Below are 25,084 nucleotides of genomic sequence, written 5' to 3'. Positions count from 1 at the left end.
CCTATAATAAAACATGACTACTGACCATGAATTTCTGGAGTTGGAAGGAAAAGGGCCTCTTGTTTCAGGGTGTTTTGAACTACATGAACGTACAGGATTGTTTTTTCTTGGCAGTATTCGTGCTGGCATTTCCCCATCAACTGTGATGAATAATTTTATACTTCACAGAATGGGGTTTTGTCACAAAATCTACGAAGAGTTATCACCATTTTTCATTTGTGCGTAAATGATGTGACGGGCACAGGCGCCACCTTTTAGATAAGACACAATCTTGATAGGTCCCTACTCATCAGGCGAGGTGGGAAATCTCAACTTCCGGTGGAATGGACAGGGCCTGATGTGCTCATTACATCGTAGATGCTAACGTTCAAAAGGGGTAGCCAGCTGCGGCCACCCTAGTTACAGATATCTTTCTGCAACTTCCTTTCCCATGCATCATAATCAATGAAAACTACCTATGCTAACCTGTTTTACAAACATGGGCTACGGGAATCCAAAGTCAAAGATGAGGAGCTTTGTGGAAGAAGCACGTTCCTGCCACGGTGACTGTAGCCCAGCATCACATCATTTAAGCTCTAAATCAGCTAAGTTCTATCTCAGTGTCCAAAGTCGCGCTACAGAAAGAGGTTCACCTGGGCCTTCTTTCTTCCCGACATGGGTCCTAGAATCTGTCTGGGCAGGGACTCCTGATGTCTCTAACCACACAAAGGTAACTCTTGACTCAGATGGTGATAGTTACATGAGAGCATGAAGAGCATCCTGTTTAGGTGACGTTCAGAAGCACCGAGCACCAATCCAAACCACTACACTTTAACTGAGAAGATTCCCTGTGCGAGGCACACTGCCGGGGTGTGGAACACCCAGGGAAGACACGGTCCTCACCCCTGTCACCCAAGAGTCAAGGAGGAGGACAAAGTCAATCAATAATTACAGGACAGTGTGGCAACCGCCCCATCAGAGAGGGGTCAAGGATCCACGTGGTACAGGACAGGAGACCCAAGCGGCAGAGGGCCCAGGAAGACCTTTCTTCCAAGAAGTGACCCAGCGGTTTAATTACAAAGGAGTCCACCAAGGGGGCTGGGGCCAGAAGCTGACCCTATAAGAGGAAACGGTGATTAGAGAGGACCCAACACACTCGCGGAAAGGTGTGCGTTAGGCATCACTGGTGACGTGCATAAGGCGGGGGGCTGGAAAGGCAGAGCGCCCGGACAACAAGGGGGGGCCTGTAACACCAAGGATGGGGTGCGCCCACAGGTAACGGGGGGAGTGACCTCCAGACAAGGTCGGCAAGCTCACTGCACAATTCAGAAGGAGCGAGAACAAAAGGTCTCATTCCTACTTTACCAACTACACTGATGTTCAGGCCTCTATTTTTCCGATACACAAAAGGCACCTACTTTTCAAAAACGGATCTGTTTTAAATCACTGTTTTTCAGACCTAACAATGAATGACAGGCCCAGAGATGCCATCTGAGTAATAGGTTATTTTCTATGGGTGCATTGTGTGAAGAAACCCTTCTTAGAGCTTCAACAGTTTTTCCACAGGGTACGTTTTTCTGGTTAAAAGTAAGAATCATGTAAGATAAAGCTCTCATAAATATAATGGTTAGAAAAGGAGAAAGAGAAAAAGAAGAGTATTAAAGGCTTCCCTCTACAGACAATGACTATTGTCAGGTGAGATAAAAATGGTCCCATCACATGGGTTTGTTCACAGAACAAGAGGAGTAGATCTGGAAGAACCTGGGTATCTCTTCTCAAAGGCGTTTTTTTTTACACAAGATGAGAAAGGGAGACCAAAGAAGGTAAGCAACTGGCCTAAGGTCACACAATTTATTGGCTTCAAACCAGGATACAACGTCACGCCCATGTCAGGCCTGATACCACGTTCGTAAAGGCGATTTTTCGTTGTTCTAGCAGTTGAGACAGGCACAGAGGACTATTCTAATCACAAGCGTATCTTTTAGAAGAGCTTATTGATGTTTTAGGGTGTAGTTAACGTCTTCTAATTGTCATTCTAAATGAATAGGCTAAAACACTTTTGGGCCCAATTAATGTAAATTCTTAATTGATCAGAGAGATACTTCCTCAGGAATCTGACGGTCCAAGGAGTAAGCCAAACTTGGGAACTGAATACAGATGGGACACATACAGTGGTGGACGGTGCCTTTGTGCTACCAAACCTGTTCCTGAAACACATCACGATGCAGATAAAAGGTGAGGATGCTGTGTTGGCACTTTTCTCTTACCTTTGAAACTCTGATGATCAGATCCTATACGGGCCCTAAAGCTGGTCCAGAAGCACCTGGAGCTGCTTGTTTTTTTCTGCCTGCCTCTACCACTAGAGATGTTGTCCAGCATCTTCCAACACCACTTAAAAAGACTGTCCTTTCCAAACATCCTCCCTACTCTTTGGAACGTGTATATAGGGAGATACATATTTTCACCCTAGTGCAGTTAATTTCTCTTACGGGCTAACCTACAGCACAACTTCAGCCAACCTTCAATTCTTGTTTTAATTTCATTGCAAGCCCGTTTCCCGAGACGCTCTTGATGTATTTCATGCATAAGCTCCTCTGTCCAGAGCGAAGCCAGACCAGAGGATTCGACGTCTTGGGGCGATGTTGGATGGACACGCTGACCCCCGGCTGCCTGCCCGCAAGGCCAGCGTTCTGCCTGGACAGAGGGGCAATCCGCCCCCCCAACCCCAGCTGCCAAAATCAGAGACCAATATTCTTAACCTGCTTCCTAAATGTTTAGGCCCGACGCGATTGCGAGTTTAGATTTTCTCGCGGATTCTGGCACACGCCGTAAACACTTAAGGCCGTGGCAGTGAAAGCCCCTTTCTCAACCCCACCTGCCTGTACACAGACCACCTCCCAACTGCCAAGGGTGAGGCACTGTGTGCACTGAGGGGGGCCCTTTTCCACAGAAGCCATCCCTAAGGGATGACTGATTACTTCTCCTCCAAATCCACCATCCTGTACCGCAACGAGCAGGGGTGTGGCTGAGCTGTGGAGGGAAGGAACAGGGAGGTGTCTGTGTCCAGACCAAGGTCCCCCTGCAGGGAACAGTCAGGGCAGAGCACCAGGTTGCCAGCTGTCCAGGACTTGGTGGATGGCCAGGAAGTGGCCTGGGTACCACACAGCACGTGGGGACTTGTCCTTTGCCGGGGATGCACCTTCCTGAGTGTTCCCACCATCCTGTACAACAGGGCGCCAGCTCCTGAAGCCTTTAGACGTCCATCCACACCCTCCAGATGCCTCACCTCAACACAGAGGGGAAGCAGCTCGGGTCCCTAGCGGTGCCTGTATGCGCAGGCGGGATGGGGTGGCTGGGGGCTGCGGGGAGGGACCCTCCTCCCGCAGCAGGGTCAGGGCTCTCCCTCAGCCCCACCCCTGGCGAGCTCAGCGCCACCACAGAGCCTCACTGCTCGCGTGGACGGCGGTGAGGACCCAGGTGCCGTGGCCACACCACCCAGCGCCCCCTCTTCAGACCAAGGCCCACCACGGAGTTAGCCCCTGCTGTGCCCCTGCCCGGGCCCTGCCAGCTCCATTTCGCTTGCTAATGCTTGACAGAGAGGCCCTGCAACTGCTCTTGCAACCTGGGGGTATCACTGTTATCCTGGCGATGCTGTGACCGGACAAATTCTCTGTAAATTCTATGTGAACTACAGAAAGGTGTGGTTGGTGCTCAAATACTTGCCGCCATCCTGGGCACCAGGCGTTCGTTACGTACTTTTGTAAATGTCTGGTAGTGGCCTGTGCATGGGGAGGCCTCAAGGAAAACACACCAGGAACACTCTTTAGTTAGCGCAATGCACATTTCCCAGGGCTCCTCACTTAAGGGTAAAAGCCAGAGGGCCGGGACTTCCCTGGTGGCGCAGTGGTTAAGAATCCGCCGGCCAACGCAGGGGACACGGGTTTGAGCCCTGGTCGGGGAAGATTCCACACACCGCGGAGCAGCTAAGCCTGTGCGCCACACCTACTGAGCCTGCACTCTAGAGCCTGTGAGCCACAACTACTGAGCCCACATGCCACAACTACTGAAGCCCGCACGCCTAGAGCCCGTGCTCTGCAACAAGAGACGCCACCGCAATGAGAAGCCTGCGCACCACAGCGAAGAGTAGCCCCCGCTCGCCGCAACTAGAGAAAGCCCGCGCATGGCAACAAAAACCCAACGCAGCCAAAAATAAGTAAATAAATTTATAAAAAGAAAAAAATAAAGCCAGAGGGCCTTCCCATGGCCACTACAATATCTGCTCACTGGCTGCCTCCCAGCCTCAATTTCTGATCTTTTTGCCCCTCTCGCTCCCTGCCAGCCACCTGGGCTCCGCTAACCCCGGAAGACGCCAGGCTCGCGGCAAGCCGCCCGCGCCATTCCTTCCTCAGGTCCGAGCCCCTGGGATGCCGGCAAGGCTCCTGCACACCCCCATTCTGACTCTCAAATGTCACCTCGTCAGCACCCTCCCCCTTGTGTGATGTGAGTCGGTGTGCTCCCCCCTCCCTCTCCCGGGGGCTGGGCTTCTGTCCCAGACGAGGGTGGTTCGTGGTCACGTGGGTTGCCGCCCCCCTCAGGGTAAGCACCTGGCTACCCACTGGGTGAGCTTAAACCCCTCTGGGTCCTTTCCTTTAAACAGCTGACTAACTCACTGGGCATCCACACTGGCCCTGCTTTCCTCCAAATTCCACCCATTTCTTAGGAATTCTAGGTAACTGTGTCCATTCTTTACCACAAACCTAACTTTAAAACATAAACCAAGGTTTCCCCAGAGCTCAGTCTTCACAGCACATCCTTCCCTTGCAGGAGAGGCAGGTGCTCCCACGTGGACCTGGGAGCAGAGGCCCAGGGCCTGGGCGGGGACCATGGGGGCCACAGGATCCGCCGTTGGAGGACTCGGGCCTGCGAGGTGAGTGAGGTTTACGTGACTCTCTTCTACACCTGAAATGTACATTCCTATGGCTGCTGAAATGGAATTTGTATTTCACAGCGTCAAAACCATCCCTCATTCCTTGTCTTGCTGGTGTCTGATGAAGGCCACTCAGAGTCACTGCAGAGGAACTGGATCACCCAGGGTTTCTTCTTTCATCAGGATAAAATCTCATCTATTTGAGAAAATATGCTCAGTAACTGCAGAGAGTAGTTAAAATCCTTTTCTTTCTCCCTCCTTTACCAGCCCATTTTCACAAAGTGTAATTGTACGACCGCGTTTCCGAATCACACGAGTGTTCTTACTGGACTCTCTGAGAACTGGATGTCAGGAAAAACAGGTCAGAAGAGATTCTGAATTCACACTCTGCTTGATTTCATTCTTATTAACAGCATGAAGGCAACATCCCTTATACTCACCTAGCATTTATGGTTTACAAGACACACCCGAGGACGTTACTCGGCCTCGCCTTGCCACGAGCCTATGACGTGGGGAAGGACCACGCAGATCTGTCTACAATGACAGCCGAAGAGGCAGAGGCCAAGCCGCCAACCTGTGCATGGAAGCCCCTCCAGGACCACATCACCCAAGGGCCCACCCAAAGGGCTCCTTTCGCCTGCCCACGGTGACCTGGGAGTGGACACCACAGCCCCGGCAAACTGGCTAAATGCCACTAACATCCAAACTGTCATAACTGTTATTTTAAAATGATAATTTAAAAATACTGTGATTATGTATTATTTAAAGAATTATTATTATTTTAAAATTCTGTGCATAGAGCAATACTTTTCAAAATTCAGTTGGACCGGAATAATCTTCTAGCTGAGTTTAATGCATATATCCTAAGGTCAGTCCTCCCCCCAATTTAAATGGGTTTCAATGTGGCACTATGGAAAATCATCTTAACAAAAACACCAGAAGAAAGTTGGAAATGTGGCTTCAGTGGTTTCCATGCAGCATCTCTGAAGGAAGCTTTGCTTTTCTCTCAGCTCTGACGGGAGAAGGCCCTGCTAGGCTGAGCACAGGCTCTGGGTGTTCTCAACGATCTCTCAGTGGGGCAGTCAGATTCATCTGGGTGATAAAAACAATTAGGACTCAGTCATCCCAATGAAGGGGAACTCCAAGTATTTAAGAGGCCACTAGTATCACTTCAGTTCCAACTGCTGTGGGGCTTAAAAAAACTTTTTAAGACCAGGTCTTTACCCTAAAGGTTCTTACAATCTTGGTGATAACCTGTATACAAAACGATACATAATTCATTAAGCACTACTGGGTAAATACCACAGAAATCCAGACGAGGGCCAGCTGGAAAGGTCAAAGAATGGTCACGGGGACTGGCCAAGTCTTGAAGGGTGAGTAAAGGAGACAGGACAGTTTCCCCAGCAGGAGTAACGGCTTAGTTTAGCAAGTAGGAGTGGAAATAAAGCACGGCCTCCCAATTAAAAACAAAACCCTTCACTACAGTATGTTTCAGCAGGACTCAGGCCGTGGATCTGCTGTGTGTGCTCATCTCAAGAACGCTGGCACATCAGGGCACTCCTCCAGAAGTTCTACTTAATAAGAGGGCCTCCAGGGCGTCTTAGGAGCAATGACAAAGAGGATTTTGCGACAGAGATCCATTACCCCAGTGAAAGAAGGAGGGGAGACAGCCAAAATCTGGAGGAAGGGATGGATGCCCTACAAAGGCAGGAGGGAATCAAGTCCAATATAGGTCCTGGGGTCCGATGTACAGGGAGAAATGCCCAGCCCCCAGTCAGGTAAAGGACTGGTAATGCTCAGATATTTTCTGGAAATTAATTTCAAGTTCCTCAGAAGTGTTTTAAAATGGAGAAAGCCGTGTTACCTTTGGGGAGTCTAACAAGAGCTAGACTCACTCAGAGACCAAGTCATCTAGGGCTGTCCAAACCCTGAAGGACAAAACCCTTCCCTCCAGCACATCTAGTGATGGGGCAGTGCAGCCCAGTGTGGTCTTTAGCATCGCAGCAGAAATCTACAAGATGAAACTAACAACAGCATCTGAGAAGCAAGCACAGCTCCATGGCTGCTGGAAGTTTAAGCCACCCCACGGGCCATCCCAGGGTGTGAAGACCCAGAAGGAAGGACTGGGTGGGAGGCAAACACGAATGCGGTCAGTCTTAACTCCAGTACCTTCTCCTGCAGAGGACCAGAGAAAGTGGGCTCTGCACCTTTAAGAAAGCACAGTGGCTGTACACCTACCTACCCCCCTCCCCTTTGCAGGGGAGAAAGGGGTTAGCTGGCCAACTTGGGATGGTCCCCACTGCCACAAATATCACAGAGCTCTCGCTAGTTTCGAGAGGGTACAGAAAGGTACAGACGTGGGAACAGGCACATCCCGTCTTGTCTAGGAGACCTACTGCTTTAATGAATCCAGCCTGCCACCTCCAGCGCTGTCAATGGGTAACTACTCCGATCCACTGATTCTTTTTTTTTTTTAAGGAGCAATCTCTTCCCTTCCAGTCTTCCTCGAGCCCTCAGCCAACTCAAATCCTCAATGGAAGGAAAGGGTTGGGATGGTATCTAAATATCTGCTCAGCAAGCTTCTTCTTTCCCACTGATGACAAAGACAACTTCAGCCCAGCTTCTCAAAGAGTTACCTTCTAAATCCAGAATTAGGAAGTCCACCCACAGCGACTTCCTCTCAGTCTCATTGGCAAGCCCCAGAGGCTTCTGTCCAGAAGCTGGACAACCACCAGGGAATTAATCCCTTCTTTCTTTCTCCCACGTCACTCTGATGGGCCCCGTCCTGGCTGACCTGCCTCGAGTCCTGCCTGCCTGCAATCCACAAAACAAGTGGCTGCTGAAGTGGGCTGACTCTGAGAGAGCCGATTCAGACGTATTCCAGGTCTTCATCCCGCCACCAGCGTACAACTCAAGTCCATGGCAGGACACACGTGATCCTTCATGCGCTGACTCCCGCCTGCCTGTGTAACCTCATCCCTGGAGCTCCCTTGGCACCTCTGCACCGTGCCTCCTTCCATATTCTCACACATCTGGCAAACCCCTACTCAGCCTTCAAGTTCAAAGCCAACCAGGACTGCCCAGGTAGCCCCCGACACCCCTTTTCTCACCAACCTTCACCCAGAACTTCGTATTTTCACTGTAACTGTCTTTGTGCACATCCATCCCTCCGCTAGGTTATAAGCTCTCAGGTTATCAATATTTGCTGAATGAATCGGTGAATGGATGAGAGAGGCTTATCTGAAGGTACAGATTTGGGGACATCGGCGTGTGGGTGACTGATGCAGTCATGAGGAAAAATAAATCACCCAGAAGGAACACAGTGGGCCACAAAATGAGAGGACTAAGGTTAGAACCCAGGGAGGACAGACCCTCAGAGGACGAGGGGCCCATATCCCAGAGCCCAAGGGAGAGGAGATTCAAGATAGATAGAACGGTTTACACTGACCTTGTCCTGTACGGCGGAAAATAGTTATTGCATCACTATATAAGGAAGTATGGGTAAAAATCTTACACAGTTCTGCAAACGGAAGCTAAACAATATAGATCCACAGTTTCTTTTTCATTAAGATACGTTTTCATCAAGTCTTGCTGTTGTTCCCAGGATCGGATTTTGCCAACGCAGGGCTTCCTGCACCATGTTGTCCGAAAAATCTGTTTTCTCTTACTTATTTTTCTACATATAGTTCGGTTTCAACTTGGAGCCACTCCTGTAACACTAAGGTAGAAGATTTCTTCAGATGAGGTTTTCCAGACACACAGAGATGTCAATTCAACCAGACCATACGTTTTTATACACTATTAAGCCCTTGTACGTAAAAGAGACTGAATAATATGTTTGGAGAGAATGACTGAATTTCTTATATTTAAACCCACAGGTTAGGGCATCTGGTAGTGTAGCTGTTGCCCATTCCCCAGCAAATATGGAGCCCACAGCAAACACTGCTGACGGGTTGTCAGAATTTCCCAGCTGAGCCTGTACAAGCCCATGACATGGCAAGCAGCTCCTACCAACTGGTCAGAGCTGGCCCAGGTGACGTGGCATCATTCTCAAGGTAACTATGTTAAATCTGACTTTCCCCCAGGTCCCCGCCCACATCTGGTCTGCACGGGTGTGTATGCAGCAGAGCAGCTGCCTGTTAAGAGGGCAATGAACAGAAACAAAGTAGTCCAAACGTGACTCGCCCTTCTGCTCTACTTTCTATGTCCTTCCTGCATTACTAGCTGTGAACACAAGTCTTCTTAAGCTCTTAATTCCACACATGCGTACTAATGTCATTTCAGATCAACGGAGAGAACTGAATTATACGACACGCTGGTTCCAGACTCCCATCTGCCACTGACCACCTCTAGTTACACACCCTTTGTCGAACTGCCCTGTGAAACCTGGGGTTTAGCTGTATACTGCTTTTTCAGGAAGAGAAAACTGGCAGCGGTTTGTCCATCACATGCTCCTGTTTAAAAATCTTCAGTTGATTTCCCATCGTTTATCTATAATAGGATGAAATCCAGACTCCTTTGCCCCGGCCCGACTCCATCACACCAAACCGTTCTTTGTCTATGGCTGGATGACCTTTCTATGGCTCCTTTCGAAGGCACCAAGTCGTTTAGTGACTTATACACACATTGGTTATCTTTCAGTTCTGTGGGTGAGAAGTTCCACATGGGTCAGGATGGGCTCATCAAGGAGCTGGCAGGCCTGTGCTCCTTCTGGAAGCTGGGGGGGGGGGCAGCCATCTGTGTCCTGGCCTTTACCAGCTTCCAGAGGCTGCCCCCATTCCTTGGCCCCTTCATCTTCAAGGCTAGCAATGGCCAGCCAGTCTTCCTCCCATGCATCTGACACTGACCTCTGCTTCCCTCTTGCGATTACATGGGGCCCACTGGATAATCCAGAATAACTTCTCCATCTCCAGATCCTCCATTTAACCACGTCTGCACAGTCCCGAAGTGGACACCTTGGTGGTGGGGGGGCATTACCCTAACTACCATCATGGTGGTCTGCCTGGACTTCCCTGGTAGAAGACTCCTATCCAATTCCTTAGGCATTCCTTAAGATCCTACGGAAATGTCACTATTTTCATGAGGCCCCTCCCCTTCCAACCCAAGACCCGTCTCTGGCAGCACTGACTCTGTACTCCAGTTTATTTGTGCTCAAGCCTGTCTCTCTGACTAGACTGTGCATCACTGCGTCTTACTCATTTTTGCAGCCTTAGGGGCCTAACTATAAAAGATTGTGGGGAAGAAAAATGAATATTTTAATGAGTAAAGCCCTCAGGCAGAGGCAAGACCAATAAACACACAGGACTTCTGAGTATAACTTAGAAACTAGTTCTGACAGCTCTGGTTCTTATCACATAATCAACCAAGCCCCTTAATCCGTTAACAATTCCAGGGAGGTCTTCCTGCAAACTTAAAATCAACCATTTGCATCTAAGGCTGTTTCTGACTTTAAAGTGATTTGCCACAGATCACAAAGTGTTGTCAAGTGTCCTCCTGGGCTTGGCTAGAAAAGGGCAAGCCACATCCCAAATGCCTGGTTAGATGCTGAATTAGGGAAGTGACCTTATTTGCACTATTTCTGAATTCCAAGAAAATGATTCTCATCTAACAAATCTGACTGCACTTTGTTGGGGGTTAAAAGCAACTTTGCCACCATATTTGTTTGACATTTCAGTATCTGGAAGTTCTTGCATAGAACAAAAGGTTCAAATTAAGCAAAGTTTAAATGGCCTCAAATCTTTAAATTGCAAGGCAAACAAGGAATTGAATAAATTTCGGTCTCGTGAATGGGCAAAGCTGTACTTTTAAAGGCAATAGTTTGCCACGAATATCCAATGTGACTAATAGGACTATGCACTATAGAAACCTAAGGACACGGAATTAAAAGTAAAATCTATGTGCCCAGCAGTTGAGCTGCAAGAACCCAACAGTTAGGTACAAAAGAGGAGAGATTATCACCTGTTTCCGAATTTGAATACAAAGTCTACTCTGCTATTTTTTCTTCATTAGCAGTAATAAAACCTCTCTTCAACCTAACTCCTGTTGGTTTTGTTAGTTTCAGGTTAGCAGAATGTGGAGTTCCCAAAGCCAAGAGTGGTGTTTAAATGTGCCTTCTGTTAAATTTCATTGCCTTTCCTAACACTGATAAAATAGGTAGGATTTTCAGATCCACAAGTGGGGGGGCTACGGATCTGTATCAAACTTCACATTCACAAAGCGGAAACTCAGGCCTAGCTGCTTCCTCCAGGTCAGCAAAAGGCCAAGGGTGAGGGTGGACGGTCCGAACACCCACTGAGGAATGGAGCCTGAGAACATGGGCCCTGCCGTAACGGATAAGCTGTACATACGTGTAGTACACACGGCAGATTTTGAACTGGATGCATTTTTATAGAAAAGGGAAGCACAATTTCTCAGTATTTGTGTCGGGCTTTTTTCAAACTTCTAAATTCTTCTATAAATATATTAAGAAAAACATTTAGGGCAATGAACACCACCAACCAAACTCTGGCTAAAATGGAGGACTGCAGGCCTAATTTGCAGAAAGAGTCATCATGTTGCCGCTCTTACTGTCTGGACACTTCACTCCTGTTATTACATCTCGGTCACCTACAAGCACGACACAGACCCCACTTGGGGAAATGGTCTGGAGCATCTGGAATGAGAGCTGGAGCCATCTCACGAAAGAACAAACATTAAAAGCTATTCACAACCCAGTGAAGAGCAAATGCACCTCAAAAGTCTAGGTCTATGAAGAACGCAAACCAGATGTTTTGTAATAACCTTAATAAATAAAACAACTGAACCCACTAAGTGGTACTTATGGAACCTGGCTTGAGAGTTAGAGCTTTAGTTAGAGGTGGAACTCGTTCCCACCAGGAAAAGGATTGTTTGCGTTGCTCCTAAAATCCAGTAATCCTAAGGGTGATAATGGTACTAAATGTTTTAAGAACCAACAGAAACGTTGGTGGGACATACAAATTTCATTTTCCATAAAAGTTAAACGCCCAGTAGAACTACATTGCTCTAACTTAATCCCTTCTGAAAATAAATTTTCTTGCATCTTGTGTTTCATCTTGAACAATTTTACTATGTTCAGCATAGTAGCAACTGAGAAAAAAATGTGTTTCCTTTAGAAACAAAGGTGAGACAACTTTACAAAAAAAAATTGCGCTTCTGCGACGCTACGCTTCCAAGTTCTTAACATAAAGCCAAAGTAACGCACAACATAGATGGCTACAGTAACCCAACCTTTCTGCAACGAGTATGCTTAAAAACAATGACCATTCAACCACAGTACATTATTTTCCACAGTGTGAGCGGGTAATGGACCCGCATACATTTTTTTTCTTTTTGGCTAGTTTGCTTTAAAAATCTTGCAACTTGCAAGCTCAAGTTTTTTGGAGGGGAAGGCCGGTTAATGGTCGAGCTTAAAATAAATCGGCTCTGCAATTACTCCGTTTTTTAAGCCGATGAAACACGTTTGCCTACTCCACGCCATGAAGCAATTCGATGTCAACTTGCTATGGAGTCAAATGCGACAAACTCCGAGAGCTCCAGTGGAGGCGGCGGCTGGCGGCGCGCACAGATCCCGCACCGCTGCGGCACCAGGACGCGCAGCCCGCGCTCAGGGCCTGCCGGACCCGGGATAGTGCACCACCGCCACCCCCCGTCCCGGTGACACTGAGGCCCGGTGACCCGGGCGACCTGGAGTCGGCGAAGGCCCCGCCGCGGCTTGTCGTCCCCTTTCCCCGGAGGCCGGGAGGCTCCTCGGCAGCGCGCTGTGGACACCACGCTCCTGTAGCCGTGGGAAGGCTATGGCACAAGCCTGGGACGCCGTGTTCCCGACCCGCCGCTCCCGGATCCCGCAGCATCCTGCGACCCAGGAGCCCGCCGCGGGGACCCGGGCGCCTCCCGGCGCGCAGCCCCGACCGCGGGCCCCTCCAGCCCGAGAGCCCCAAAGTTGCGCGGCCGCGTTGCCGGCGGCGGCGACTCGGCCAACACGCGGTGCTGGGCTCCCCGCCGCCCGCGCCCCCGCCCACCGGCGCCCGGCTAACCTGACGCCGCCTCGCCACCCCGGCGGCCGCCGCGCGACCCTAGCCATGGCCATCCCGGGAGCCGCGCCGATGCCCGCAGCCTCCCGGCGGCCGCCTCTGCCCCAGCGCTGGCGGCGGCGCGGGCTGCGGTCTGCGGGAGCGCGGAGCCACCCGCAGCGCAGCGGGGCCGAGCGGCAGGGCGGAGCATGCCCAGTGCGCGCGTCGTCGCCGGGTCTTCTCGGCAGCGCGGCGGGGCGGGGCAGCGGGCCGGCCCGCGGGGGAGGGGCCAGGGCCGGGGGGCGGCTCCTCAGTCCCCGCGGCCCCGCGACTGGACCCCGCGCCCAGCTGTACCCGGCGGGCGCCCGCCCCGCGCGGCCGTGCTGCAGCCTCGGCCATCTCGGCGTGGGTCCCGGGTTCCCGCACGTGGGGCTCGGGACCCGCCCTGGGACCGTGACCCCGGACCTACCCCGAGCAGGGCCCCCGTGCGGCCGGGGTGCCCGCGCCGGCAGCGCCCCCGCCGCGCGCGGAGCCTCAGGAGCGGGACGTCCACCGGAGGTTTCTGAGCGGCGGGCTTGGGATTCTATTCTCCTCCTTTGTGACTATCTGGAGGTTCTAAGTTTTCTCTAGTGACCACTGTGGTGTTTTGTCAGTGAGGAAAGACGGGTTTTCTAAAGCGCCTGCAGAAGTTGAGCGGCCCGGCCCCACAGTGCAAGCTGCCCTTTTCCAGACTGCGGGACTGCTTGGTGCCAGGCCAGCCCCCAGCTCCGTCTCGGGCTGCCCCCGCCCCTGCCGACCCCGCCCCTCCCCGCCCCTCCCCGCCCCCTCGGGCTGCGGCGAAAACCCGGAACTGCAGATTTCCCACGGCGCCCGGGAGCCGGTAGTCGCCGGTAGTCGCCAGGCGGGAGCGCTGCCGGGGGCGGGGTGACGCAGCTCCGCTCTCCTCCTGTCTCCCTGTCCCCGGCGAGCTTCGCGGGGGAGCGCCCCGACCCCCGCCGCGGGCCCGGCCGCAGAAATGGGTCAGGATCCGACTGAGCATGCTCGCCGGTTTGCGGCCGCGTCGGGCGCCCAGGTGGACCCAGCCGGGCCTCCGGTAGGGCCGCGCGGGGGCGGCGCAGGTGCGAGGTACCCGGCCGGGCCGCGGGCCGGAGTGTGTGTGTGTGGGTCTGGGTCACAAGTGAGTGGAATTAGAAATCCTATTTCAACATTAGTTTCATTACCTGAAGAACTTTCAGCTGGTTTCTTTTTCAGGAAACCCAAATCTTTCATTCTCTTCTCGTATTTAATAAGAATCCTTGACAACTGCACGAGGACACGAAGTTTTCACCTGGTTTTTCGAAGATGAAGGCCTTGTTCTCACTCTCAGATCATTGCGCGGTGTTAGAGTCCATTTTTTCTTCAGACAGTTCTTCCGTCCTCTGAGACTCCCCGTTCTCCAGGACCCTGCAGAGCGCGCTCGCGCCGCCTTGGATGCATTTGGGTGGGCGTGGGAACTTGCTGCTAGCCGTCGGTTTCGGAGGAGAAGACGGGAATGGAGAGCTTCCAGGGAAAGGAGGCTACAGGCAGGAGAGGAGTAAACTCAGGAACCCAGAGAGATGCTTTCAGGTGAGTGGGGTCTTGCGGGGTTCCTGTCTGGGGAGGTGGACGCTGCCGCACCAAGCTTGGTGCCATGGTGGTGGAATATGAGGGAAGGGGGCAGGGCACAAGCTTTAAAAGAAAACATAGCCCGAGGACATGACATAAACTGGTTACAACCAGCTAGGTCCAAGATGGCGGACTAGTCAGCATCCACTGGGCCTTGAGCCTCAGTATAGGCTCATTGTAACACATCAGCTAAATGATAAACCCACAGGTGCCATGACAGTTCCAAGGCTGACCCTAAAGGTCAAAAAGTAGGCGGTGGCCAATTCCTGGAAATCGCCACCCTGCCCCCAAATAGCTGGAATACTCCTCCACTCATTAGCCTATGAAATTACCCACCCCTATAAAAACTGACAACCCTATGCCCTGGTGCCGCTCTTGCCTCTGAGATGGCCCACACTCTTGTCTGTGGAGTGTGTTTCTAAGTGAATCCACTTCTTTCCTATCACTTTGTCTCTCACTGAATTCTCTCTGTGTTGAGACGTCAAGAACCTGAGCTTCATTAAGTCCTTTTGCAGTTCGGCCAGCTTGTATTGCCTTCCAAGAGCACTTCCAGCTGACTGTGGGGGTGACTGGCCACCTGCTTCAGAATCACCGGGGAGGCTTAACCCACCCAGACCTCCTGAGCCGAGTGGATGGTGGGGGGAGGGGCGGGGGGTGGTGGTGGCCGCAGCGAGTTTAACAAGCCCTCCAGGTGATTCTGGATACATTTGAGAAACACAGTTGTAAGTCATATGGATAAAAGGAAAAAAACAAAGTATTAGTCCAGAACTTCAAGTAAGTAGCCCGTGTGCTGGTTTTCTCTGGTGGAGAGAAGCACGTGGGTGGGGAGAGAGTTGGCCCGTTTCAGAAGCGTTACCCGTGTTTGTGCGTGTTAAACAGCTGGGGCTTGTGTTGGGGAGTCTGGGGATCTAGACCAGCACGAGGTAAGGCAGCTGCTTGCTCATCGGTGTGTTGAGCCGCTCGGGGCTTTACTTGGTGGCCTCTTAGGCCACGTGTGAGATTCCCCAGCACCTGTGTCCTCAGGGCAGCCCCCTTGGTGGGGGTGAGCGGGCTGTGGAGGCTCTGACCGGACCCCTTCCTGGAAGAGGCCAGGAAGAGCTGTGGGACTCTCATTAGGCAGCGTCTTTGTTCCTGGGAGCCTGACCAGGCCAGTGAGGAGGGGGTGGGGGAGGAATGGAAGGAAGCAAGCCTTTCTCTCCACAACCCTGTGACTTGCTGGCCGAGGAGGGCGAAGCTTCTTGAAAAGTCTGAGTCAGGGTTAAGAAAATACTCCTTCCTCGTCTGGGTGTAGACGGCGCCCTGATGTTGGTCCTTTGAGGGGTGTGTGCACATGTGTTGTCTAACCAGTTAGCCAGGAACCGCAGAGCCAAGGGCTGCGTGCAGCCCGGTGACCCAGCTGGGGGTCCCGCCCTCCCTGATTGTTTTCTGAGGCCACAGCAAGGCCCTGGTCACCTTCCAGCTAAGCCTGCTGCCCACTTTGGGTCTCACTCCCGACGGTGACTTGCACTTAGGGACACGGGTTATTGGCAGGAGACGGGATGGATCCGGGGGTCACCTCCGTGTGCAGGGCTTTCCTGAGAGGCGGTGGGAAAGGCAGAGGCGGGAACCTCTCCGTGAAGAGCCGGGAGAGGCTGCCTGGGAGGTGGGGCGGGGCCAGGGGCCGGGGCGTTGTGAAAACGGACTTCACAGCTGCGTTTCCGTTGCATTCTGAGGAAGCTAGGTATTGTGCGTAGCTTGAGTTTATAATTTCCTCGGGAAGGAGGGAAGGCCAAACATCCACTTTCCCAGCACGGGTCAAAGTTGGGTGACCCGAGTCATGAAACTAACAAACACATCACTGGTCAGCCCATGGGAGAGAGACACCCAGGGATGCTGAGGTGTTCTCCAGGAACACCGCGGCTTGGGAGGCCCCGCGCCCAGGTCAGGTGCGGCTGGAAGCCCTGGGCTCTGCCCAGGGGACTGTCGGCAGCCTCTCTGACCTGCGTAGGAGTGACCGGGACCCCTGCACAATGAGGACTCCAAGGTGAGCTCAGAGAGTCGAGGTGTGAGTTCTGTGGAGGCGATTCTACGCCTCGCGCTTTTTTCAGCAGTCATTTGCTAGAATTAAGAGGGAAGGAAAGGAAATTCCGTCCGTGGATACATGTGATAAAAAGTGGACACAGGGGCTCCAGCAGGGATGCAGGCGAGGGGGGAGCCCCGAGGGGCGGCTGAGCCGAGCCGGGCGGGCAGAGGCCAAGGCGGCTGACGGGGGTTACGAGGACATGTGGTGGGTGGGAGGGGCCGGGGGAAGGGGCCTCGCCCGAGGCAGGAATGGGGAGAGTGAGATGCTTGCCCCACAGAAGGTGGAAAGAGCTGGTTTTCACAGGAGATTTGAAGGACTGGGAGGTAGGAGGCCTTGCTTTTACTTGGGTACCATCTTCCTCTGGCGCAGTCCCGTCTCCCGGCCGAGGTTAGGGTCCAGGGAGCCGGTGGCCCAAGCCCAGGCCCTGCCGGGGGAGGGGGCTCCGCAGCGGGCAGCATGGAGGCGCTGGACATCCACACGTGATGCGTCACCACGGGCCGGGGCTGACACGGGGCCTGAAACTTATTTTTTTTTTTTTGCGGTATGCGGGCCTCTCACTGCTGTGGCCTCTCCCGTTGCGGAGCACAGGCTCCGTAAGCGCAGGCTCAGCGGCCATGGCTCATGGGCCCAGGCGCTCCGCGGCATGTGGGATCTTCCCGGACCGGGGCACGAACCCGTGTCCCCTGCATCGGCAGGCGGACTCTCAACCACTGTGCCACCAGGGAAGCCCTGAAACTTACTTTTGATGCTGTTACAACTGCGGCTTGAGCCCCGCCTGGGGATGAAGTTTCCTAACAGATGGGAACTTCCCTCCCGGCACAAGAAGCACAGCGGAAGCGTGCCGGCCTTCACTCAGATACCTGCCCCCGTCTGCCTGATAATAAGTACAGTTTCCACCTGTCACTACAGGAACGGTTGTGTGGTGTGTTCTCCATTGTGGCGAGTGTGCTCATGAATAGTTTTTCTTTGCTTCTGGCCCGCGCGGGGGTTGGTACAGCCGAACTGTCCGGCTGAGGGCACGGGGCTCTCCTGGACCACGCGTGCGTGTCAGGCGGACACAAACTCCGCAGCTTCTCTTTAGTAATCTTTTCAAGCTCATCTCGTGTAGGTTCTGGCACATAATTGATGCCCATCGATTTTGTGGAATCACGTGTTGAAATTGGTGTTAGAACTCCAGGTCGGAGTATCTCGGAGAAAGGCGTGTAAAAATACACAATCTGTCATTCAGCTTGGTTAGTGGGAAACGCCATCCAGACTTTGGCCTCGGTCTGTGCCATCTTGATTCGGCTTTTCTTTCTGATGAAGTGTTTCAGGTCGGTTACCAGACTGTTCCTCCCTGATTTGGGTCAGCTGGCAAAAATGCAGAGCTGCAAATATATCCTGGAGGAGTGTATGGCTGACTTCGTGAAAATGTTTGCAGGAAAAGGTTGCTAAGTGGCTGGTTTATTTTAGCATCGTGGTTCAAGGGCTCTCTACTGTAATAGGTCGGCATTTCTGCTATTAATTGCAAGGAGCCTTTCCTTTTGCTTTAATAGGAGATCTAAAAGTGTCTCGGAATCAACCATCCCTAAAACTTGAGGGATGTTGTAATCGTATGTGTGAAGTAAACGAGCCAGTTTGCTTAAGTTGAATGGAAATTGTGATTTGCTGCCCACAGTGTGGGGTGTAGGGTCAGGTGAGAAGTGCAGCTAGGAATTGCTGAGATGCCTAGTGACGTTGGCTGGCGATGTCGGCAGCAATCAGAGTGGAGTAGGAGAGGGCTTTGCCCAGCTGTCTCCACGTGGCTGATTTCAGTGATTTATAATTGCGTGTCTGTGCTTTGGCCTGTAGTAGTAATGACTGCAAATGGACTGAGCTAACCAGCGCAGCTTCAGGAATGTCTGGCTGGTACATGAATATTACATTTAATTATATTAAAAGTCCGCTATTGCTTATTCCCCGTAAGAGACGCAGCAGGTAGTACCTCATCATCTGTTAGGCACTTACCAACCTATAATTCACCTGGTGCTGGGTCCCGACTCCTGAGGGCACCAGAGAAGCCGGAGAGCCGGGGACAACTCTGAAGGTGTCAGTCCTAGCTGAGCACCAAGCTAGTCCTGCAGGGAGACCACGTTCCCGCTGGGGCGTGGAGTTTGCATTGTCAGGTTCCCATGTCCGCCTTCCACTCCCTGGGGCTTTGGTTCTGAAGGCTGAGTCTGGTTTTCTGTCTCTCTCTTATTTTCGCTTGTTTTGACTCTCACACGACTTCTTGAGAGCGTTATTTCCTTCCCTTGCGTAGTGTCGTGGGGACAGTCATGAGAAAACTACCAGGGAAAGGAGGAACCAAGTCAGTGCTGAGACCCCCGGCGTCAAGCCAGGCTGGTCCCGCTGACCTCGTGTCCAGGACAGCTCCCGGAACCGCACGTGGAGAGGGTTGAATTGATTGATTTCTTAGAGATTCTGGCTCAGGTTTCCTTTAAATGGTAGCTGTTATTAACTTAAAGTATTCAAAGTGTGATCTGACAGGCAAGTTAGGAGCATAGAATTACATCATTCTAGCATTGCCAGCTTTTAGACATGAAATACACCTTTCTGGTGTTTGTGAGATATTGTCAGGAACCAGTTAAGAGAGCAGGATGGCAGCCCCAGCTTCTCCAGAAGTGCCCCCTGTCGCTGGGTCCGCCGGGGCCTCACTTGCTGTGGGAGAAGGCCGTGGTCTGAGTGGACCTCTCTGTGGGCAGGGCCTGGGGGGCCAGGAGGCTGAAGGCTGAAAGCACAGGGTGATGCGACCTTCCGGGGGCTCGCGGTTACCCTGTTCCGCTTCCTCTCCCGTCCCTGTCCTCAGGGTCGGGGGTGATGGAGGAGGGTGCGGGTCCTTTGCCTTCAACCCCCCCTAGTCTCCCACCCCTCGTGGCGGCACCAGGTTGAGGTCTGGCATTGGGGCTGGATGACCCTCCCGCTGCTCTCCTGTCACCTCTGCTCCCCCCCACCCCCCTGAGCACAGGCTGATAACCTGCTGGTTTCTGGGGCTAGACTCTGTTACGCTGACCCAGCCCTGTTGAGGATTCCCAGCATCCTGTGGGTCCCCCTGGGCTTTCCTCGAGCCCCTCAAAGCCAGCAGCCTCTTTGAGCTGCAGCTCAATCCCGAGTCTCAGTGAGAGCCCTGGGTTCCTTGCGGCGGACTGTGGAGAGATAGGACACAGGAGCTTAAGAGGGAATGTATGTCCGCACTTCATCCTCTTGTCAGGTGAGTGCAATGTTTTCATGGAATCAGAATCTTTAATATCTATAAACACATATTGATCGTTTTACAGTGAGAATATATATCAGTTGCTGCACTAACTGTCAAGCTGCATCCTCCTAAACATGAAGGTGATGGTACCCACTTGAAGTGTTAAAGGGGCAGTGTTGTACAGTCGTTACAACAATTTACTCTTAATGTCGGTGCAAGAAATTAGCCATAGAATCTGTGACTTTCAGAATGCATTAGATGCACTATTTTGGGCCAGTGAGACTAATACTGCACATAAGTGGGAACATTGAGTCTCATGCATACATTTTAATTTATTATGAAATTAATATGCCAGATGTGTCTAACAGTTTAGGAACACTGCATAACTTACAGTGACAGTTCATTTACGAAAGAACCAGGGTGCCTTCTTCTTAAGCCATAAAACAAATTGGAGAGTGATTCTTACCCCGTGAGTTATTTATGCAGGGAGATTAATAAAAACATTAAGCATGATGAATGCATTTGCTGTGACAGGGTTACAGCAAGAACGAATAGTAACGAATGCCACATTTTTAATCGGGCTAAAGAATTTTACTACACAGCAAATTAAGGAATCTTATTGTTGTCTGGCACCACATTAAAATTGTTTTATCCTGCAAACGGCATTGAACACACATTGCGCATCCCCCCAGACTAGTTGGAACTCCTTGAGGACGGAGGCCACGTCTCCTGTCCGTGCAGCCTCTGCATCCAGGGTGTTATCCTACACATGGGTGGTGCTGGCTCAGTGTCTGCTGGGTAAAACCTGAACTTAAGAGTGACTTAAACAGTGTTTTTTTCTTTAATTAATTTTTTTTGGAGTATAGCTGGTTTACGATGACGTGTTAGTTTCAGGTGGACAGCAAAGTGCGTCAAAGTGAGTGGACATACACCTATATCCACTCTTTTTTAGATTCCTTTCCCATATATACAGGTCATTACACAGTGTTGAGTGGAGTTCCCTGTGCTATACAGTAGGTCCTTATTATCCATTTTACATATAGTGGTTTTAAGTGAGCTAGTCTTCATGAGGAAATGTACATGAAAGAAAGGCAATGACTTCCTTTTGAATAGTTGTTTACCTACAAAACCTGAATGATGATTTGATTAGAAGCAGGTTGGTATTTGGGGAGGTGACTTTTCATGTATGGCTAATCTCTGAGATTAGTATGTAGTAAAAATTACTCTAGAAAAGCCCTTGCCTTGACCGTAAAGCTTAACATTCCCGTTTGAGTATATAATCTCTCTCCAATGGGAGAGTGAGAGGAACGTCTCTGTACAAATGTCCGGGCAGTCCTATCCACGGTCTTGAAGGAATCCCCCTACTCGTTCTGCCCTAAGGTTAAACCTTTCTTCTTTAGTACACTTCACCATGAGGATTAAACGTAAGGAGTTGCATTTTCTGCATCCACGTAGGGAAGGGTCAGATGCGGGGTCAGAGACCACATTGCCTTTTGTGCTAAAAGTGGGGTTTCTGTGATGGGAAGGAGCCTGTAAGTCAGGGCAGTTCTTTGATTGAGTTATGTGAGGTGAGAGGCGGCCGTTCTGGAGCTGGGCTGCGCGCACTTGTGTTGATCCAGCTTGAACTATTCAAGAAAGGCCTGTTTGGTTGGTTACTGCTCTCAGGTCACAGGACACACCAGCGTGACAGTAAAGCCAGGGTATCATTTATGTTTGGAATTTAACCTCACTTTGTTGTGGTTTTAAGATGGTCACGGGAAGTTGCATATGAGGCAGAGCGGACGAGTGTAGCTTGTCACCGATATTAGAAAACCGGGAAGATCGGGTGGGCAGTTGGACGTTGATTTTATGTCTGAATTGCATCATCAGTACTGTCTATGGACCAGAGGTGCAGTATTCCTGCTCCATTGGTACAAGTGCACTGTGTGTTTCTTGGCCTTTCCTTTTAACGATGACCTTGCTAATCTAAGTGTCATCAGGGTCCTGTTTGTAACCTGCTCAGGAACCTGGGTGATCAAAGCCAGTGCGAGATTTACTCTGAAACAACCTGATGGTTTAAATGCCAGGGATGCTGCTTAAGTTTAGGCTTAAGTACCAGGGCCCACAACGGCTTGTCTTCCAGCACGAGGCATGCTGACAGCGGGCTCCAGGTACAGGGAGCCAGGTGGGAACTGCATGTGGAGAGTGTGGATTCCACAAGCTCCGTGAGTTTGGTGTCTTCTCATTTGTATTAATAACATTTAATTTTTATTAATAGTAATTCTATTTAATTTAATAATTTAGTAATAATTAAGTTTCATATTCCCAACAACGAACCCTTCCCGGCGGCCTAGTGTCCCTCGGTGGCCGAGCAGCTGGACCTCCGTGTGCTGAGTCCCTCAGAAGCCAGAGGCTCTGCCTACTGCTTGTCCTGCCGGTGTCCCCTGGCCGTCCTGCCAAGGGGCGTCTCTCCCCCACCCGTGCACTCCTGCCCTCTGAGCTGCCCTGCATTTACCAGGGCGCCTGGTCCCTCCCCGACGTGCCATGACACGGTGCGCGGGCGAGTGTGTGCCCTGCAGGGCCCTATGCGTGGGTGTGCCCGTGTCGCAGCTCCTGGGAGGGGGCAGACCCCAAGCCCACTCGGGGGAGTCCTGCTGGGCTTGTACCAGCTGTGCGCCAAGGAGTGATGTCTGTGGGCAGGACCGCAAAGGCGGGCAGGCTGGGTCCGTCCTTCTCTGTGCTGTGGACGGAGTCCTGTCCGCCCAGAGGTCCCATGTGGAAACCTAACCCCCAGCGGGATGGACTTAGGATGTTGGGGAGGTAATCGGGTGGTGAAGGGAGAGCCCTCCTGCTGGACTAGTGCCCCTGTAAGCAGAGCTGGAGAGGACCTCCCCCAGCATGGGGACATGGCAGAGGCAGCCATGCAGGCGGAGGGGGGCTTCCCGGGAATCCGGCCCTGGCTTCAGACTCCCTGCCTCCAAACTGCGCTAATAACATCTGCTGTTTAAGCCCCCAGCCTGGGGAATTTGGTTACAGCAGCCTGGGCTGCCTAAGACAGTACGTTTCCAGAAAACATTTTTCTGGAACATGGTCTTTCCCAGACTCCTGTCTCCCAGTGGAGCCATCAGCTGACAGCAGGGCCATGGGGAGACCGTCTGAGGGGGAGTGACAGCGTTCGTGTCACCTGAGTGCAGGTGCTGCTGGGAGGGGGCAGAGAAGCTTCCTTTTTGTGAGATGCACTGAATGAAGCTTTCAGAGTAGAGCACGCGGTACTGCCGTGGGGTCGTTTGTATGTGGTGTTTATGGGACTGAGATTCCAGTGCAAGTACCAGAGATACAGCTTTTGAAGAGATGGTTCTGGGTTTTGCTTGTTTTGAGATCCTTTAGGATAATTCAAAAGATCTCCTACAGAAAAAGCCTATGATTTACGTGTTCACACTGAAACTCTTGGATTCTGATTTTTTCTTTGAAAATTTTCTTAAAAATTAATTTGTTAAAAATGTAAACTTTTCTAAGTTATTCCCCACTCCTGCCTCTTTTCTTGAATTGCTTTTCTCTGTACAAAAAACTTGTCAGGAATTGTAGTGCTTGAATGGTTATTTCTCTAGAAAAATGGACTCACTCCATCCATTTCCATTTTTCCTATTCCTTTTTGCACTCCTTGTTTTCCTGTTATATATTTGGCTCTTACTATAGTTTTTTCTATCTTTAATTTTTTTAAAAGTTTGATCACCATTGAGTATACACAAGAATAAGTTAGAAACATAAAAAATATTTTTTTTCCACGAAGTAAGTTTTCCTGCAATATAAGGAATTATATTGTCTTTCGGAGCCTGTTATAGGGGAACGTGATGAGCAGATCATAAGAATGAGTGAGGACTTTTCCCCCCTTTCTCTGCCGTGGACACTAATCAGTTTACCTGTGATTATCTGCTATGTGTAGAGGATGATGTCCTGGCCGATAAAACTTATTTCAGAGTTTGAAACACGTGTTGATCTAGGAGCACAGACAGACGTTTCCAGGAGGTATCTGAGAAGACCTTACAATCCCATAAGAGCAGACCTTATAAAACGTGTAACAGTTTATAATGTACATGTGGGCCAGGTGTTGTTTTTAAGTTACCTCAAGTCCTTTTTGGAAGTAGGGGTGTCTATTAATAAGTCACCCAAGACACAAAGAATCGTGGCCAGTGTTTTCAGAATCGGCATGGTACTGCCACCGGACAGAGGGTGTGAGGGTCAGAGTCTGGGTCACGGCATCCTGGGCCCTCTTTCAGGTTGGCATCGGAGCTGAAAGCCCAGCTCTGCCACACGAGGTGGTCCCTATGCCAGCAGATGCCCTGCTTGACCAAGAGCAAGAAGAACTTCTCAAGGAAAGCATTGTGAATACCTTGATGCTCCAAACAAGCCGCTGATGGACAGAGCAGAGATGCGAGCGGCCCTCCACGTGATGTGGAACCCACAGGGTGGCCTCATCGGCCCCTTGGCTACTTCACTGGCTGCCACCAGCAGCCATGCTTGATTTTTTAAGGCAGCAAAAGAGGCTTTACCCAGACTCTTTGAATTTAGCCAGCCTCTGCAGGAAAGTTTTTTTCCCCCCGATCTGTAATTCTAATGGCTGACTGCATCTGAATACTTATGTTGGATTTCACCGTGTATGTTTACACATACCAAATATTGAGATGAAGGTAGTGAATTCTGGTTGATGTGTGTTAGTAGTTTGCTAACAAGTAGTTTGTTACTACGTACCACAAACTGAGTGGCTCAAAGGGAAACTTGTTTCTTAGTTCTGGAGGCTAGAAATCCAAGATCACGGTGTCAGTAGGGCCGTTGTCCCTCTGGGGAAGGATGCGTCAGGACTTCAGTATATGAATTTTGGGGGACACAGTTCGGTACATAAGAGTGTGATCGGCATGAAGATACTCAGTTTATGGAGGGGTAGACCCAGTAGGGTCTTGGGAGATGGTTGGATGCAACCTGATTATTTTGTACGTGAGATCAGTGGGCAGTGAAGATCATATTATTTTAAAAATTAAATCAGGTAAAGGGGCCTTCAAATGCTGCAAAATAATTAAAGCTCCTTTGTTTGCCCATGTGTCTCTCCAGCCCCAGTGGTCCTTCTCTTCTTTCTCCAACTCTGCCCATCCTCCTGGCTCCAGCCCACCTCCATCACTACCAGGAAAACTTTCCCTAGCTGTTCTCACCAGCAGACGGGCCCGACTCTGTACCACCAGCCTTTAGTAACTTGGTTC

At 51.1% G+C, this 25,084-nt stretch overlaps 1 protein-coding gene across 5 annotated transcripts in view; it reads right to left on the bottom strand.

Annotated features, from left to right (window-relative positions):
• MFAP3L (microfibril associated protein 3 like) overlaps positions 1–13,605 on the bottom strand; it is a 67,037-nt gene extending 53,432 nt beyond the window's left edge. For 3 of the 5 annotated variants that reach the window (XM_027096512.1, XM_027096511.1, XM_027096509.1), the window contains exon 1: positions 12,961–13,075. Coding sequence is in view for 1 of the 5 variants with exons in the window: in XM_027096513.1 (XP_026952314.1) it covers positions 12,961–13,147 (187 nt within the window). In the remaining 4 variants the exon portion in view is untranslated. Of the gene's footprint in view, positions 1–12,960; positions 13,249–13,405 lie in introns of those variants that run through there. The other 2 variants (XM_027096510.1, XM_027096513.1) reach the window with 2 other exon arrangements.
• Between the last annotated feature and the right edge of the window lie 11,479 nt (positions 13,606–25,084).

The sequence above is a fragment of the Aethalodelphis obliquidens genome, unplaced genomic scaffold (assembly GCF_003676395.1).
Source record: "Aethalodelphis obliquidens isolate GAN/ISIS:26980383/991018 unplaced genomic scaffold, ASM367639v1 scaffold103, whole genome shotgun sequence".
NCBI classification, from domain to species: domain Eukaryota; kingdom Metazoa; phylum Chordata; class Mammalia; order Artiodactyla; family Delphinidae; genus Aethalodelphis; species Aethalodelphis obliquidens.
Note: the sequence above shows the minus strand (reverse complement) of the source record. Positions and strands in the feature narration are given on the sequence as shown.